This window comes from Danaus plexippus, chromosome 12, assembly GCF_018135715.1.
Source record: "Danaus plexippus chromosome 12, MEX_DaPlex, whole genome shotgun sequence".
Classification (NCBI taxonomy): domain Eukaryota; kingdom Metazoa; phylum Arthropoda; class Insecta; order Lepidoptera; family Nymphalidae; genus Danaus; species Danaus plexippus.
The window spans coordinates 3396897-3416510 of record NC_083545.1 but is presented as its reverse complement, the minus strand read 5'-3'; the positions used below and the strand labels follow the sequence as shown (position 1 = coordinate 3416510).

At 30.6% G+C, this 19614-nt stretch overlaps 1 protein-coding gene across 1 annotated transcript; it reads left to right on the top strand.

Annotated features, from left to right (window-relative positions):
• The first annotated feature begins 3423 nt into the window (after nucleotides 1-3423).
• On the top strand, nucleotides 3424-15227 carry LOC116772546 (methanethiol oxidase). The gene is made up of 11 exons (XM_032664768.2): nucleotides 3424-3578; nucleotides 10098-10249; nucleotides 11263-11448; nucleotides 12872-13031; nucleotides 13118-13229; nucleotides 13433-13630; nucleotides 13711-13808; nucleotides 13882-14066; nucleotides 14303-14452; nucleotides 14693-14811; nucleotides 15087-15227. Exons 1-11 carry the CDS (start codon nucleotides 3569-3571, stop codon nucleotides 15133-15135), a joined length of 1419 nt encoding a protein of 472 aa, XP_032520659.1. The 5' UTR covers nucleotides 3424-3568; the 3' UTR covers nucleotides 15136-15227.
• The last annotated feature ends 4387 nt before the right edge of the window (nucleotides 15228-19614 follow it).

Below are 19614 nucleotides of genomic sequence, written 5' to 3'. Positions count from 1 at the left end.
AAAACTTGTAACATCTTTTGAAAGCTGTTAAATATTTTAAGACGCCTACAAAAATCAATTCAAGACAGTGAAGTTGAAAGAAAGGGTCGCTTATCTCCTGGCGTCAGCAGTACTGGCCCAGCGGTGTCACTTCAAATTATTCTTTTAATCCCCAATGGTATTGTTTCTCTGACATAGCCTGAGCCTATAGTTTATTTTTTTATTTACTCTTTTTAATATTCAGTAAATTTTAAAAAATAAAAAAGAAAACAACATTTTATATCTTATGTAAATAAATAATAACATCCCTTTACGAAATACTTAAGCGCTTTTTGTTAAAAGTGTCGCAGACATTCTCATATAAAAGGCTACACAATAGATATAATAAAGATAGTAGGGAGATAGTGTTAGAAAACATTATAAGAGGTGAGGTAAGTATGCGCCCTCCCCATCTCCACTTACGCAGAATAACAGAGAGTTAGGAATATTATAAACATAAATTGAACTATAGGAATTCTTGTCTCTAATAGTTTATCTGAAGGAAAATACATAATGCAGGTTATGCTTTTATTACTTAACCAACTTCATTCATTTTATGTTCAATATTATGTATGTATATTTAACATATATTTTAGTTCTATTATTTATTTATTTATTTATTTTACATCGTTCGTTTCTATTGCGTTTTCTTTCAAAATCAAAGTTACATGGTACATTTTTATTGTGATTTTAATGCAAAACGTAAATAAATGCCATGTCCATGGTGTCTTTCTTCCCACTTCCGAGAGGAAAAATTATTGGTGAAATCCGAAGGGTGCGACGCACCGGCGTGTTTTTAGAGTCAGTGTCGTTTGCGCTCACGTCGCGAGAGGGCGCCGCACGCGGTACGCGTCCGGCACATGACTTGTTGCACATAATTCGACAACATCTAAAAGGAATCATAGCTATTACGAGATATGTAGTTATCATTGTCATGCATTTTATATCGAATTCATTATACAAACATGCAAAGCTCTTAGCGATCATCGTTTTGATTCTCATAACATTAGTCGCTGGTATCCTGTTACGGAATAAAATCAAACGAACTGCAATAAGCGTTATTCAAGAGTCAGACTACATTGAATACGGACTGATGACAAATGCGACCGTTCCGGGAAAAGCAGATAGAAAAGAATACCTTTACCGGCTTTTAACAAATACGACCCGCTCGCTCATACAAATGGAAATAAAAGCTAGGAGACTGGAAGAAAATATGCGTAGGATTAAGGAAAAGACCTCCGATTTATTGTGGAAGAATAAGGATTCAGCATTATGGCATATACTTTTCAAAAATATCAGTAGACACATTTCAATCCGGCATCAGTTTCATCAGCATTCGAGCTTACGTCGAATATTAAAGGACACTGAAAATACACATAAACATAAAAAGAAAAATCACGAAGTGTAACGTACACATACAAACTACATTTATTTTTATTATTAACACTTAATTATGCAAGTATAGTAAGTATTTAATTATTAAAACTATACGACAATAAAACCTTAACCTAATACAGTTACAGTTACAGTACTGAAAGGAGTTATAAACCTTAGTTTCCAAATCACGTATGCACAATGTATCAATCTTAGTTTTTCCTCCGATAGTATTGTGTAGTATATTTGCCTTTCAGAGTCTTAACGATACGACGCTCTCCGAATAACAACATTGCTCACGTATTTGAAAAGGAGATATACTACCAATTTCTTATTGTAATTTGAATTTCCTCAAAGGAAATTAAATTCTTGCAATTATAGTTACAACCCTTCTAATTTAAATACTAAATGATTGTTACAGAAGTGAAATATAAATAGTAATTGTTATAATTCCGTTTGTAAATATGAGTATTTGTATCTTGTACAATATAATTACTTATGTAAGTGCTTATGAATAGACATTTATAAAAAATATAAAATCGTTTTATTTAAATCAGTTACCATTCAGTTGTTATTATTAACTTTATAAGACTCAAATTAAAACTTTATAATTATTTGTTTCATTTAACAAATATTTATAATAGAGTTATCTATTTTAAATATTGGGTTTTTTAATCTATTCTAATTTTTCTGACAGAATAAATTTTATTTGACTCTCTATGTATTTTTTTTTCGTTATTTTTTTCTGACAAAATAAATTTTATTTGACTCTCTTTGTAATATTTTGGTCGTTATTGGTTTAAAATATATATAAATTTAAACACAGCCTTACAAATTTTTACGAATAATATGAAATTTAATAAAAAAATAATATTTAATTTACTGTTTCGACTATTTTTATTTAATCTATGGTTTGAAAATGTTAGGTTTACTTAATTTAAGCTTTAGTAAATGAAAATTTTCTCCTTTGGTTTGCATACAAAATCAAATGTTAATGTGGATGTTTTTTAGATAAATTACAAAAAGTAACATAAAAATGTATTTTTTTAGATTAATGCCTCTTTTTTTTGATACTAGAAGAGCAATACATTTCGTTTCTATTGTGAAACTGAAAATCTTCCAGTTATATCATATTTTATCCATATAACCGTGTTGTCCCGGCGATATTCATAATGTTTTTTAATTAAATGAGCTCCTAGTGTGGGTAACAAGTGCTCAAATATAATCTTTTTATCTCTTTCCACTAATATTATTTCCATTAATATAAAGGGTAGATTTTAATAATGAATAAAATAAATAAAACGTGTATCATTATTTTATAATAGATAAAGGTGTACATTTTTAACGAAAGTTTTGATAAAAGTTTTTGATAGTTGCACAGTAAGTCGTTTTTTCTTCTCTTTTATTAACACAAGTTGTAATTGTTCTACTGATTAGCACCATACAACTCAGTATTGTGAATAGATGGGTTGCATTCCCAATATAACACAATAGAAACTAATATAAAACAAAAATTCTTCAATTAAGGGCGTATTTTCTATTTAAATTACTTCTCATTCATATCTTTCAACCTGTATCTAATGATTTTGCTGCGTTCAGATATTAAATGTTAATAATTCAATATTTATTTCAATTTGTGTGGTCGAAAAATTTTAGTTTTTCTCTAACTCATCCACGTCGACCTAGCAGTTAAATTCAGAAATAGATGAAAAATATGTTACAAAAACAAAGGTGTAATAACAAACTTCATCGATGTCACGTAAGAAAATAGTGGTGATATTATCAGTACTTTTAAATAAATTATAGCATTCATTAACATATATGTAGATGTTATTCTTACGTTGGACGTAAGAATAACAATAAGCTATATCACTGGAAAGATTCATCAAAATCATCATGATCAGAGAGTTCAAACAATCGTACACAAAAATATAATAATCATTGTAATAGTATGTCTTAATTTATCTTTCTGGAAACGAAGTCACGATGAAAATGAATAATATGTATCTAAAAAAATATATATCATGTTTATAAATTTGCATCGCCTTTAGTGATTACAATATATGTAAGAAAGGGACGGTGAACGATATAAAACGTTCGTGTCAAAAGCAAATGGTTGTCAAGATTGAAGTTTTATTGTGTGTGTAATAGCAAACAGTCCGGTTCACTGTCCAAGATGGCGTGTTGTAAGTTATTTTATGTTTATTTAATTGATATTCTAGTCAATAATAATATATTGGGAAGAAAATGAATTTATAATTTGTGATACTATTTTTAAATGATTCAACTAATTACTTTTGTCGGTCGACACAGTTTTATTTATTTACGTCGCCTAAACAAAAAAACACGAATTGTTTGTGTCACTACGCTTGGCTTAAGTATGATCTGACGATGTTGCTAAAAATATAAATATAGTATTTGATTAATCTGTTACAGTATTTTAGATGTTTATGTGTACCCGTGCAAAATTAATTTCTTTATTTTAATCGAGAATATATATATATATATTAACAAGTTTTCGCCCGTGACTCCATCCGCGTAAAAAACAAAGTTGCGCTCAGAAAGAAAGATAGAGTGTATTAAAACAATTCATATAGTAACTTCCATTTCATGTAATGAGATCTAATATTTTCGCGAGTTTTATTCATTTAAATGAAACTAATATTTCTCGGATAAATTTTATTCCATTTCATGCTTTTCATTTTAAATAATCTTGATACTGACTGCAACGTTATCTTCTGATTTTTGACCTAAACTATCTGGTGAACCACCCAAATGCATACATTTTTTTTTTTTAATCGGTTCAGCCTTTCAGTGCCATACACAAATATTAAAACGTAATAGAATTATATATATACATAATGTATTTTGGATTGATACGATTCTAAAATATCTGTTTCACTAATATTTTCTGCAAGGCTGCTATTAATTAAAGTATAGTCCTATAAGTTATAAAAAAGGCTTAAAGCTTTATATATGTATATAAAACTGATAAATTACGAAACACGTCAATTTAAAAACCATAGCGTGTTTACAACTTGGTATATTTATTAAGAGAAAAGGCTTTTTTTTAATAAATTTATATCTTTTTATTTATCATACCACCTTAGTTTTGATTTAATTCATTACTCAGTTGGTACTAAAATAATCAGAAAAACGAAAAAAACAATCAAATTATGTGTGATTCTCCCTATTCAAGAGCTGATTGGATTCATTAAATTGGGTTACGCAAAAACCTTTTGAGGGTCTCTTTATAATAAATATGCGGTACCATCTTCACTAGTGCCGGAGAAAGTGATTGCGTAGGGGTGCATAACGTGATCCATGCTAACGGAACCCTAAATACGATTCATATGGGTAAACCAATTTTAATTTGGTTTTTTATCTCTTATATGTTAAAGAGCAGAGATAAATATGTTTTTTTTTTAATATGACGAGAATAAAAATAACTCGATTTATAAACATGTGACTTGACAGAAATTTTATCGAAACAATTTAAATAGGTATAACTTTTTTTTATCTTTTCTTTTCATTTTTGTTTATTTTTAATTAAATCACCAAGTACAAAAAAAATAAAAGAATTATATAATATCGGAGTTTACTTTAAATAGTTTATTTATAACAAGTCCATTAAGTCTTATGTTTAATGATTATTTATTATAATAAAAGAGAAACACTGTATACTACTGTATAGACAACAATGCAGTTGATGAGATTATACTTACTAACCGTATAAGTAATTTATATGCAAACATCACATACCTGTTCTCTTTACCAAACTTTACGAATAGAGCACCTTATGAAACTACAATGTTATGACTACTTTCGAACAATTATAAATCACTAACAATTATTTGTATTAATATTATAACACAAATCCAATCCAGGGTATTTGCTATAATTAAAACGTAGGAACTCGTTCATTCTTATTTTTGTTGAATTAATTCTACTGAAGCGACTATAAGACACACTAGATACCTACTTCACGTCAATTAAGTTTCCAGCAATGAGGATCCTTTTATCTTAACAATGAAGCTGAAATGTTACTATAGGTACATAACAATTGTTTAACTATCACTGTATAAAAAAAAGTAAATTAAATTAAATCAATCCAAATAATTTATGAATGTGAAAACAAAATTAAAATAATATAAAATCGCTTTTCATAAAATACTTAATACCTATGTCATATTGACTATTGTATAATTTTTCTGTAACAATATAAAAACTTGGATTAGATATTATTTAATACAGATTTTTGAGTTTGCGCATATAAAGGATTAAAAAATTGTGTAGACAAAAAAATGATTGTTTTAATAAGATAAAATGACGTTAGATTGTTAGACAAAAGTTTTAAACAATTTATTATGGTACCTTTCACTACTGGAAGATATATCGCTGTAAACATTTAAAGTTACATCAGATAATAAACATTCGATTATTTTAAGGCAGTATTGTGATTTATTTACAACATTCTATCGGAAGCCAGGGAAGTGATAAGAGGTAAAAATGTTGTTTTTAAATTTGAAATAACCTTAATACTGAATGCAAAGCTATCTGCTGATTTGTGAATCTACACTGTTCAGTGTACCACCAAAATGCATACAAAAAAAATCACATTGGTTCAGCCATTTAGTGCCATTAGTGTTGCCCAAAATCAGTCTTGTCTTGCATTTTTCCAAGACCAAGACCAAGACTGACTGTGCAAGATTTAAGCAAGAACAAGACCAAGCTTGAAAGACTGTTGCATCTTGCAGTTAGGACTGAGTGTCGTTTCAGGGAGCAAGTATAGGAGTTCGGGAGATACGCTTAAGGATCTATGAGATGCAAAAAATATTTTTTTTTTTTGGAAAATTGGATTTATGCGAATTACGAACACTAGGTACCATAAACAAACGTACATAGCAAATGAAAATATCTATTAAACGAGGAAAGAATGCATCCATAGTTTTGACCATCGGCATTGTGTGTGTAGTGAGCGGTGCCTTGTCGGCATCGTCAAAAGTCGGGTACTGACCTCTCATAGAAGTTTTGTAGCTTTTTGGAAGTACAAGGTCAATATATAAGCACCGGTGGCTTCTTTACCGCATAAAAACAATGTCGCCGCCACGCCAATATTTGACACTGTTTTATTGCCGCCACAGAGTACAAGTGTTCCAAAGAAGAAAATAAGTTTTCGGGCGCTTAAAATGGACACGAATACATTATGCTGATCTGTTTTGCGTGGTTTTAAGACGAAAAGTGCTTAAATCTGTCGTCCCCGATTTATTAAATATTGTAGACACTTTTAAAACACTTCAAACGTGTAAAAATTTTCTATAATATAGGGTTTTCCATTAAGGGCGCTTGATCTTTGAAATGAAAAAAAAAATACATGTAGGAAAGATATTTGCAAAATTTTTTTTTTATTTGGAAGGTCTATCGACCCCATTATGTATGGAATATGACATCATTCAAATGACCGCCACGGCTTCGGTTGGTGGCGCGCACACGAAAGGTCCAATTTTCGATGACTCTGGCGCACAAATCGGGCTGTATTTGATCGATGGCGTGGCGTATGTTGACTTTGAGGGCATCGGTGGTTTGCGGCTTGTTGGCATAGACCTGCGACTTAAGAAAACCCCACAAGAAAAAGTCCAGCGGGGTCAAATCGCACGATCTCGGTGGCCAGTTCACGTCGCCTCCGCGCGAGATGACCATGTCCAGAAATTGCTCGTGCAGAACTTCCATCGTAGCGTGTGCTGTGTGGCACGTAGCGCCGTCCTATTGAAACCACATGTTGTCCAGATCCATATTCTCGATTTCAGTCCAAAAGAAGTTGGTTATCATCGACCGGTATCGCTCACCATTGACGGTGACGGCCACACCATTATCGTTTTCGAAAAAATACGGACCAATCACGCCTCCGGCCCAAAATCCGCACCAAACAGTCACTTTCTGCGGGTGCATTGCCACTTGGTGAACCTCGTGTGGATTGGTCTCGTCCCAAATACGGCAATTTGCTTGTTGACATAGCCATTCATCCAAAAATGCGCCTCGTCGCTGAAGATGATTTTTTTGCCAAAATCGGCGTCAACTTCCAACTGCTCTAATGCCCAGTCAGCGAACACACGGCGCTGTCTATGGTCATTAACCTTGAGCTCTTGGGTCAGCTGGATCTTGTACGGGTGCAGGCTCAAGTCACAACGCAAAATTCGCCAAGTTGTCGTCTGCGAAAGGCCGAGTTCCTGTGCGCGACGCGGAATTGACTGCCGCGGGTTTTCGAGGACACTGTCGCGCACAGCGGCGATATTCTCGGCAGATCTCGCGTTACGTTGACGCACGGGAACCGGCTGATTGTTAACTGACCCGGTTGACTCGAATTTGTCCACCAATCGACGGACAGTCGACTCGGCAGGACGATCATCGCGACCGTAAAACGGGCGAAGTGCGCGGAACGTTGCTCGAACTGAAGACCCATTTTCATAAAACAATTTTATGATTTGCACGTGCTACTCGACACTGTAACCTGCCATGGTGGTTTGGGAGGACGGAATGAATATAACACACTGCATTTGACAGCTGTCACTCAAACAACATGGCCGCAATCAGCTGTCAAAGTTCAAGCGTCCCTATTGGAAAACCCCATAGTAATCGAATAATATAAAAAGCGTGCTACAAGATTTGTGTATGTTTTAGGAGCCCGAATATAATAATATTCGAGAGAAATGTTTAAAAAATAAATTAATATATTGACTGTTGCATCACAATATATATTTGCTAGTATTCATTTACATGTAAAGAATATATAGTATTTGCACAATTTTTACTCAAAGAGTAAACTCCAGAGTCATTGGACCGAACAGGCTTAATTTAAATTATATACAATTTTTTGAATTTCTCATGAAATGTTTTGACATCTATTAATTTTTTTCGTCTTTACCATGGCTATGTTAATTCAAGCTCAAAATGTACCTACTTTGTTGCGTTGTTCTAATATCTAAAGTAACGCTTAATAAATAGCGACAGGCTTGTAGGTAATTGCAAGACTTGCAAGACTCTTGCTGCAAGACCAGGACCAAGACTGGGAGTGCAATACCGAGACCAAGAACAAGTGTCTTTATGCAGGACCAAGACTGGCAAGGTCTCGTCTTGTTCTTATTACAACGTACTAGAATTATATATATAAAGCTAATGTATTTTGGATTGATACGTTTCTAAAATATCTATTTCACTAATATTTTCAACAAAACTGTTATTAATTAAAGTATATCTTAATTTTTTTTAATTTTCTTATATTTGTAGTCATCTGCATTAGTGACAGATTGCCAAAGTTATGTCGTAAGGGTGCATAGCGTGATCCACGCTAACACAACCCTAAATACGAGTTATATGGGTAAACTAATTTTAATTTGTTTTTTTTTTATCTCTTATATGTTAAAGAGCAGAGATAAATATATATTTTTTTTTAATTTGACAATGATAAAAATAACTCGATTTATAAACATGTGACTTGACAGAAATTTTATCGAAAGAATTTAAATAGGTATAACTTTTTTATCTTATTTATTATAGCTTTTCATTTTTGTTTATTTTTAATTAAATCACCAAGTACAAAAAAAAATAAAAGAATTATATAATATCGGAGTTTACTTTAAATAGTTTATTTATAACAAGACCATTAAGTCTTATGTTTAATGATTATTTATTATAATAAAAGAGAAACACTGTATACTACTGTATAGACAACAGTTGATGAGATTATACTTACTAACCGTATGAGTAATTTATATGCAAACATCACGTACCTGTTCTGTTTACCAAACTTTACAAATAGAGCACCTTATGAAACTACAATGTTATGACTACTTTCGAACAATTATAAATCACTAACAATTATTTGTATTAATACTATAACACAAATCCTTAAAATGAAAATCCACAAATAATTTCTGAATGTGAAAACAAAATTAAAATAATATAAAATCGCTTTTCATAAAATACTTAATACCTATGTCATATTGATTATTGTATAATTTTTCTGTAACAATATAAAAACTTGGATTAGATATTATTTAATACAGATTTTTGAGTTTGCGCATATAAAGGATTAAAAAATTGTTTAGACAAAAAAATGATTGTTTTAATAAAATAAAATGACGTTAGATTGTTAGACCAAAGTTTTAAACAATTGATTATGGTACCTTCCACTACTGGAAGATATATCGCTGTTAACATTTAAAGTTACATCAGATAATAAACATTATTTTATTTTAAGGCATTCATTGTGATTTAATTACAACATTCTATCGGAAGCCAGGGCTCAAAAGTCATAAGAAATAAAAATTTTGTTTTAGTAATTAAGATTGTGTAACACCAGTCACAAAATATACTGCCAAATAAAAACATATAATTAAATTATTATGTAAGCATAATGCCGGCACTTAACTATTAATGCCTTATTTTAGTAAAGGCTATCGCTAAAAATATTCCCAATATTGTTATAACATAAAATATATGTTTACTAACAGATTACAAAATATATGATAAAAATATTTGTATCTCCGTGATTCATATGTCTATTCATATTCTATGTTCTGAATTATCAAATCTGTAAAAACAGTGTTCTCGACAACATTGACGAAAAAAGTCCTAAAACAAATTATAGATAGATTAAAGTTTTACCCTAGCATGTTTGCGGAGCAATAGTAATTTATTTTCCACAGGTAAGGGTCCGGGATACGCAACCCCACTAGACGCATTCCGCAACGGCCCCAGGGAGGAGTTACTTTACGTTGTGTGTGTACAACCAGACCTCACTAAACAGGACTACCTTGCTACTGTGGACGTGGATCCTAAATCACCCACTTACAGCCAGGTGAATTTATAAAAAAATAATGAAAGTCGTGTATTTTAATGAATGTAACTAAAATATTTTATTCTAAGATTGAAGCAAAATGTCCAGTGTAACAAAAATAAAATAATAATACATTAAAAACAATACAATTACAGCGAGGAGTTATCAATCGTTCAGAATTTTCGTTTAAAACTTTTTCAAATCCGAAAAGATATATTTGAGCCAGAGCTTTAGAACTGAATATTCCCGTTCAAACCTGTCCAAACGTCGATCGAGTAGACAAACATTTGTTCTGAACAATTCAGTGGACCGTCCAATGAAAACTCGGTTTCAAACTTGAACTACAGTTCAAACTTCACTAGTTTATATTAGTAAAAAGACTTGGCCTAAATTAAATAGTCATTTAATCTATTAAATGCATTAATTTGAATAAAGTCTACAAATGATAACAGTACCGACATATACGAGTATATGTGTATTTATGACTATATTAATTAATAAAAATATTTTTATTAAAAAAAATATAAAGTAATAGAGTAAAAGTGTACTGTAACTGCATTTTATTAGTGCCGAGATGAAGAAAATATAGTGAATACAAAAACGTTCAGAGCTAAATTAGCTGGTATATTAGCAAATAAAATTTGTCCGAATGTCCGCTTCATCCGGAGCGATGTCGTAGCGAGGCAATAACGTCCCGGTAATCCTAGAGGATTTTAGGGTTCAGCTAGAGTATTGTTATATATACTGGTAGGAACGTGAAAGTAAATTAACAAGTGGAATCCAATATATCTTGGATACGGATTTGTTTTTCAAAAGGATATTTTTTATCTTGCAGACGTTTTTATTAACAGTGAAGTAGTTATTTTGTATTACAATATTTTAAATAGAGGTCATTTACGAGGACTTAAATAAACAGTTTTATTTGTATCGTGTAAAAAAAAACATATTTATTGTTCTACATTTATTTCTTATTAATTTGCATAGAAATATTACATAACGTAGGATGAAATCAATTTCTGATCTTCTTTTGTTAGGTAATCCATCGCACGTACACTGGCAGCGTTGGAGACGAATTACATCACAGTGGATGGAACGTATGTTCAAGTTGCTATGACAATCCAGATCTGAAGAGGAATCTCCTTATTCTGCCAGGACTGCATTCCTGCAAAGTCTTTGCTGTTGATGTTGGCACCGATCCCCGAAAACCAGAACTATATAAGGTACCTTCACAGTTGTAATTTTTTTCTTAGAAATCATTAAACCTCATTTTATCATTCTGGACCAAGATCCAATACTTATTACTTGGGAAGCCTGAGAATGAGTTTTTATTTCAGTCACAACTTCTCTATACCTATTGTTATATAGCTGTATCTTTACCATGTTATATATATTGTGAACTTTTAAAATATTTTTATATTAGGAAACAATTTGTTTGTCGTAAAATTTATATTGTGTTCGCCGGTGAAGTTGAAGGCGCACGTTTCGCGACCACGGACTGAATATCGCCTGTACGAAACTCGTAAAAGTTAATTTTTATGTCAATGGAACGGTTAACTTTTTTAATTTCTTTCTTTTCATGTTTCAGATTACTTGGCTAGTTTTACCATAAATATTATTATATAAATATATTACGTTCTATAAATGATATAACACTTTATTTTTAAATAGTAGTTGAAGTAAATGTTAGAATATTTTAGAATACTTATGAAGTTGTGATAATAATAATTATTTTACAATATACATATTGTATACTTAAAATATTTATCAAATAAATGTAATTTATGATGTTCCATTTTAATTAACATTTTATTACAAAATTGTAATTGAAAATTTTATATGGCTTTATCACTCAGTGTCATCTTTAAAATAGTGGCACATTTACCGAACCAGATATAGAAGTAATAAATTTTCTATACCTACAATCAAAATTCATCAAACTATCTCAAAGTCAATATAAGTTAGACGAGTAACTAATTGCCAATTATAACACAATTAAGTACTTTGAGCATATTGCCGTTCCTCGGAGAACTAATCAATTAATTATTGTTACCTGATATTAGGTTACCACTAATAATCCCAGTTATGCAATAAATGATCAAAGCAGGTCCTACTACGCTTAGTCGATCATACCCCAACTCTACTATAATTATGATCCCACTGAACACTACATAGTTCTAAAGTGAAATTATAATACATCTACCTCTATTGAAGTCATCCCGAATCTGTCGTCAAACTTCGAACATTTCAACTCTCGCTAAACTATTTTACTCTTATTAGCTATTCAACTACTTTTGTTTTATTTCTATTTTTAAGTAATTTTTAACTTGAGTTATTTAAGTTTAAGCTTAACTTGGATCATCATAAGACATATCCCAATTTTTTTAAGGCATTTGAGGTAAACAATTAAAACGTAATGTTGTTGCTTTTTATTAAACAAATATAACTTTCTGTTATTTAAGATATATTAGACTTTATTACTTGCCTTTCAATATAAACTTTTGGTTTCCATTATAAATTGTAATTAATTTTCACACAAACTTTATGAGTCGATAGCAAACTTTTATGTGAAAACAGAAAGTTTTTAAGGAGAATTTACATAAATAAACAACAATATATGTTTATAGCCTTTACTCTCGTTAACAGGTGATTGACGGCTCTGAGATGAGGTCATTCAATTGTTCATTTCCTCACACGACACACTGTCTAGCAAGCGGGGATATTATGATTTCAACGATGGGAGATAAAAACGAGGACGGAAAGGGGGATTTTGTGCTCATTGACTCCAAAACTTTGAAAGTGACAGGTAGGTGGTTTAGACCCTTCGATCCATTTGACGCGGGGAAGACTTAATTTACTTCAGAATAAATGTTAATATAAAATTCTCTTTAGGGACATGGACGAGAGGTGAAAAAATTGCTAAATTCGGTTATGACTTCTGGTACCAACCCTACCACGATGTTATGATTTCTTCTGAATGGGGATCCCCTAAACACTTTAAATCGTATGTTTATGTATTTTGCATAAGTAGTATTACAGAATAAAAATATAATGTGAAGGTATTTTTCATGTATTACTTAAATAACATTTTCTAATAACGTTTCGTTATATGTATATATATATGGCGTTAAAATCTAAAGTAAAATAAAAAATTTAAAACTATTCCCACTGTAAATATATAAAAATATGTGTGCCTGGTTTTTGCAGTGGTTTTCATCCGGGTGACATTCCCAACTCGGAGAGATATGGAACTTCTCTTAATGTTTACAAATGGTCTACCCGGGTTCTAGAACAAGTCATAGATTTGGGTAACGAAGGGTGTGCGCCCTTAGAGATCAGATTCCTTCATGATCCTAAATCCGAAGTGGGATTTGTAGGGTGCGCCGTCTATGCGAATGTGTACAGGTAAAGATTTTAGAATATTATCTTTTATGCAAAAAAACATGACATTACAAATACTTTATATATCATTATATTTCTTGTAGATTTTACAAATCAAATGAAGGAAAATGGAAAGCTGACAAAGTTATTGATATACCAGCAAAAAAAGTTATCAAAGATGGAAAAGAAACCTTGATAAATGGTATGTTGTTTTTATAAGCTATAACTTTTTTCTATATTTCGTGATGCTAAAATCTTTTTCTTTTCATATACAGGATTAATATCCGATATTTTGTTATCCTTGGATGACAAATATTTATACATTTCGTGTTGGCTCCATGGTGAGGTTAGACAGTACGACGTTTCCGATCCAAAGAAACCAAAACTTACAGGAAAAATACTTTTGGGTGGAGAAATTGTAAATAATGGCCTTAAACTTATCGAGGATAAAGAGTCAAAGGCAAGAATTTCTCATTTTCTAATACCAAAGAGTTGATGTTGAAATTAAAGCTTCATGACTCCACAGAATTAATTTTCTGCATTGTCATTCATTCCATTAGTTTTTCTAATTACTTTTTACACATCGGTGGCATTAATGAAAGTTCCGTGGATAATTCATGAAAAATCTTTTGTCATTAATTTTACTTAAAATTCATTGGTGAAATGAAATTCTAATTAAAGGTTATTTAATTTTAGGAAGTGCCGCAACTTGTTACAGTAAAAGGTAAAAAATTATACGGCGGCCCTCAGATGTTGCAACTCTCATTAGATGGGAAACGTCTTTATGTATCTTCATCACTTTACTCCCCTTGGGATAAGCAGTTCTATCCTAAAATGGTTGATCAGGTAAACTAACATTTATAAAGAAAACCTGGTTTACCAAAATATTATTTTATTAAGTTTATTTTGATTAAATATTTATAAAATAACCGTATACGACTCTTGGATATTATCTTTATACAATTTTACTTAATAATCATAATACTTACTAATATTCAGAAGATGCGAATTAAAAAAAAAAATTCGTTCAAAAAATTTAAATTTACTATCTAATGCTAATGAGATATACATTTACATATTATACAGGGAGGTTGGATAGTCAAGTTGGACGTCGACACGGTTAACGGAGGCATAAAATTGGATCCTGATTTTCTTGTAGACTTTGGGAAGGAACCGAACGGACCGGTTATACCGCATGAAATGAGGTACTTAATATGTAAATTTTTAAATGTTTTTCAAGTTTTCTCAGTCAAGATTATTATATTGAAACTAGTTCAAGAATATTATGATTTTAAGAGATGCGAATATGAAAATGACAAACTATTTTTTTATTGTGGAAATTATTTTCTAAGAATAACCTAAAGCGTTGGGATTAAATTTTTTTAAAACATTAAAATGATGTTACGTAATATGTAAGTTATCAGTTACTTCCATCATATTATCAGTTTTTCATATTAATAAAAAAACATTGTTTTTAAAGGTATCCTGGAGGAGATTGTACTTCTGACATTTGGCTGGCTGAAAAGTAATAATAATAAAAATTTAATGTTTGCGTTAAGATTTTTTACTAGATCTGAAATGTAATAAATAAAAATATATATTTTTTACATTTAAACAATAATGTATTATTTCAATTTGAATGTGTTTCCATGCAAGATACCGGTATCTAAATTAATTAATTTTAGACATATAATCTTCTATTACATAACATCGTAAAAGCAAATTTAAATTTCATTTAATGTTAATCTAAGATTTATTCAAAAGTTAAAAGCAATGACTGTAACGCCATTACGGGCGATATAATTCTTGGAAATGTTCACATACAAGCCATAAGACGTTTGTCTGCGTATTTCGCATAGCTCAACCCTCAATATGTTCTCAGCTTACGACCCTCGTAATTTGATTCTACTGAAATATTAACTTTGAAATTTACGACAAAAGATAAATGGTTTTTGCAACAAGTTAACGCCTTAACTGTACGGCGTCGCGTCGTTGTTTAAATGCTATGTTAATTGTATATTATGTCTCCGGATTATGTTTTCACATACAATGTTTAATACAATACAACACATTATAAATATACAAATTGACTGACACACTTTGAAAATATTTCAGGTTAACTCTTTGTGTTTTAATTAAAGATGTACAGTTAACTACTTACTGTTTTTTAAATATTTTTTTTGTATTGTACAGTTATTTCTACTGAAGTGACATGTTTCAATTATGTGATCTTATTCTCAGATCATCTTTAGAGTTTCTAAATACAACTAAAACTGTTACCAGCAAGCAGACTATAGCTCAAAATGATTTGCAAAGCGAGGAGAATTTGGAGATGCCTATTTTTGTTTATTGTAACACTACATTACATTAAAGTAAAGGAGTACTGGTATTATGCTGTTAGTATCAATGATAGTGTCTACATAGGTCCGGAAACTCATTGGTACTGTGAAATAAAATTTTAAATTATGTCAAATCTGGCACTCAGTTAAAATTTTTAGAAATAAAATGTAATGCCAGTCTTTTGTGTGAGCTATGCGATGCTATAGCTGTGGAAATTAAATATCTTTTCACGATTTAAGCTTTTTTCAACCGAAATGAATAAAATTATAATGGTAGCGAAAATTTCGTACAATCCGGAACGTCTCAAGTATTTATACATTGAACCTTTTAAATATTAATAAGAGATTGTCAAAATCTTATTAAAGTGTTGAACTGAAGAATTTAACAATAATTGCTATTCAAGATCCAGTAGTTTTAACGTAGTTATCTAGTTAAAAAATTTTTTTTATTAAAAATTCAAACTTATTTAAAGTTTAATAATAAATTATATGTTCTGAATTATACTTGATTAGGTAGGTAGAAAATCTTGCATGAAGAGATCTAAGATTTTCGCGAGTATTCATTTAAATGAAACTAGTATTATTCGCGTATACTACGCGGATTTTATTATTTAAATTATTATTATTTTATTAATTTTTATTATGTAGTTTTTAAATAATAAAATCCGCGTAGTAAATCCGAATAATACTAGTTTCATTTAAATCTTGCATGAACTACTAAGCAATACTGTCATCGAGCACGTAGTCCTCTTTGTAAATATATAGCTAGATATTTTTTCATATACCAACTAGCAGCATTGCTTAAAACTTTAAAAATGTATAGAATTCATTAATTCAAAAACTCTTGCCTCCTAATTCATTTTAAACTTTGTATTAAAAAAGTTTCCAGCAAAATATCAAATATTGAAACAAGCTTATTGCTGTCGTTGTAGATATTAAAAACTTTTATTAAACTAGACGTTTTAGTAAGTTAATAGTTGGGGCATGCCTCTGGAACTTCATTTCAAAATACTTATTTTCATCTTACTGACCCTTTTAATTACAACTACCTAGTTAAATTTATATTATATTTACATATAAAAATATATATAATATTTACATGGGTACTAAATAATAATTAAAAATTCTGTTTCTGGGAACGGATAAAGTTATTAATGGACGTTTTATTAAATAAGTGCAACATTGTAATTTCATCTGGACTTTAACAAAGTTTTTATAGATTTTGAATAGTAGTATTAAATATTAAAGATTTAACTTTTAGTATGTGAATTTATATAAAACGTAGCACTTCTACCTCATATTCAATTTCAATTCGCAATTTCAACAATCCCCTTCATGTTTAATATTCGGGTCTTTAAGTAAATATTGTTGCCGTTTTACTATAATTAGGGACACACAGTTAAATCGGAAGATGAGACTTATCTTTATAATCCTTCGAGTAAGGCTATTGAAAACACATTAAGCCTCCCTATAAACCATTAACGCTGTTAATTTATCGGCACTGTAACGTTAGATAAATAGGGCTGTTGTTTGCTGTAGATTTTTTTATCTGATACATTTCCTATACTTTCCGAGAAATTTACTCTTGTATTATACTATGGCAACAATTGATCAGACTATTCTGAACAGTAAAATATAGTTAATTTAATTATTTTTTTAATTTAAAATAATATTTGTTAATAAATGTTAATTATTAAAGTTGATGAAGTTCTAATCTTTATAATGCTGTATTAGCTTTCATTTTAGTATGTAGATAAAAATAATTGCAATTCTGGAAATCATCACTGGAACTCAGTGTCAAATTTTGGAATTTGGACTTCAAACACGAAGCTAATACATAAAGATTGAAAACGTTATAGATAATTTATTGGTATTCGTTGATATTAATTTGAGAGGCATTTGTTCTGTCATGAAGTGACAGTAGAAGTAATATTGCTGACACAAATTGAATTACTATTTTCAGAAATAATATAAATTCTACGAAGGAAACAACTTTATACGAATATTTATTCTTTACCACTATCAAAAATGTTATCGGGAAAGTTGAGGTCAGTTCAGGTTCATCAGTTTTGGACTTCCAATGACAATACCTTATGAGATATAAGATGTTAGTATAGTATTTCGTTTATGTAATTTATGAGTATAGTAAAAATCGTCAGAGTACAAATATTCGAGCGACGAAAATATGCTAATAATAGCTTTAAAAAAAGGAGACAGCACCATTCCTTCCTGATTGCTGGTTTTAAATGCACACACATTTGTGTTTTGATGAAACAGCAAATTCTAACAATATCTTGCTTTATCTAAGTGTTATGACACAGTAGATTATATATATTTTTTTTTAATATAAAATAAATTTATTTTAAAATTGATGTTACTAAAATTTTGCTATTCATCTAATCCGGTTTTGTAGATCATTTTCCATTTCAGAATAAAAACAACAATTTGCTCAAAAATATAATAATGTATTGATTGTGTAATATTTAATAACGGTTTTGGTTTGAAATGTGTTATACACAATCCCATTTAATCCCACAAATCTCAAATTCCTCAAAGATTTGATTTCTAAAAATAAAATAATACATATCTAATTATTAAATTTTAATAAATTATTAAATTAATTATCAATAGGTTTTGTGAGAGAAGGCACTAGGGCTACAAAATCAAACGTCAAGCCTAACTCTTTTATTAAAGTGGCCTCGGAATTCACTATAATGATGGATACGTATGAGAAGCAATATAAAATCCCAGAAGATATTTGTGCGTCGGCCTCCACATCGGACATATTTTTATATTCGCGAATTTTAAAGCGCGTTGTACTAATAGAGCTCACGGTTCCTTGGGAAACTAACATCCCCAAAGACCATGCCATCAAGGTCAACGAGTATTACGAGCTCTCAAACGAACTCACTAAGAATATGTTCGCTGTAAATTTGTACGCGGTAGAAGTAGGAGCGAGAGGTATAACAGCCAAATTTCTCTACAATCTGCTAAAAGACTTAGGCCTGTCAAGAACTAACATCAGTCCATTCTTGGAACGTGCGTCGCAGGCAGCCCTAGCAGGTTCGTTTCAAATTTGGTTACATACAGAGAGGAGCTTGAACAGTGGAGGTTACCGTTTAACGCGCGTTAGATAGGGGCCCCTTAAACCTACACAAGGGTCGCAAGGACCCGGCACCCGCAGGGTAAATCCATGGAATGCTGACAGGTTTCGTCTCTATGCACTGCAAACTTATAATGGATACGTACAATTTAATCACTCATCAATTCTTTTAGCATTGGAGACCTATCAAGATTTTTTGATACACCGTATTTATAAAAAAAATCTTGAATTGTTTATAGTCAGTTTTTAACATCAGCTTTTTATTCCATTGTTTTAACTAAACATAGCCTTTAATTGTAAGCAAAAATACTATTGGGCTATTAGGCAAATGTTGAAAACGTAACTTTTTATTTCATTTTGGAAATGTGGAACCAATTTCACATCACAAAACGTGATGAACTACCTCCCACATAATTCTTTTTACTATAAGTGTTGTACATATATAATGTTACTTAATAATAATGTTATATAGATAAAATTTATTAGGTAAAATGAATCCCAATGGGTCAGGATGTAAAAGAAACCCTCGTCAAGGCAAGACAGACACTTGAAGGACTATTTTTTTC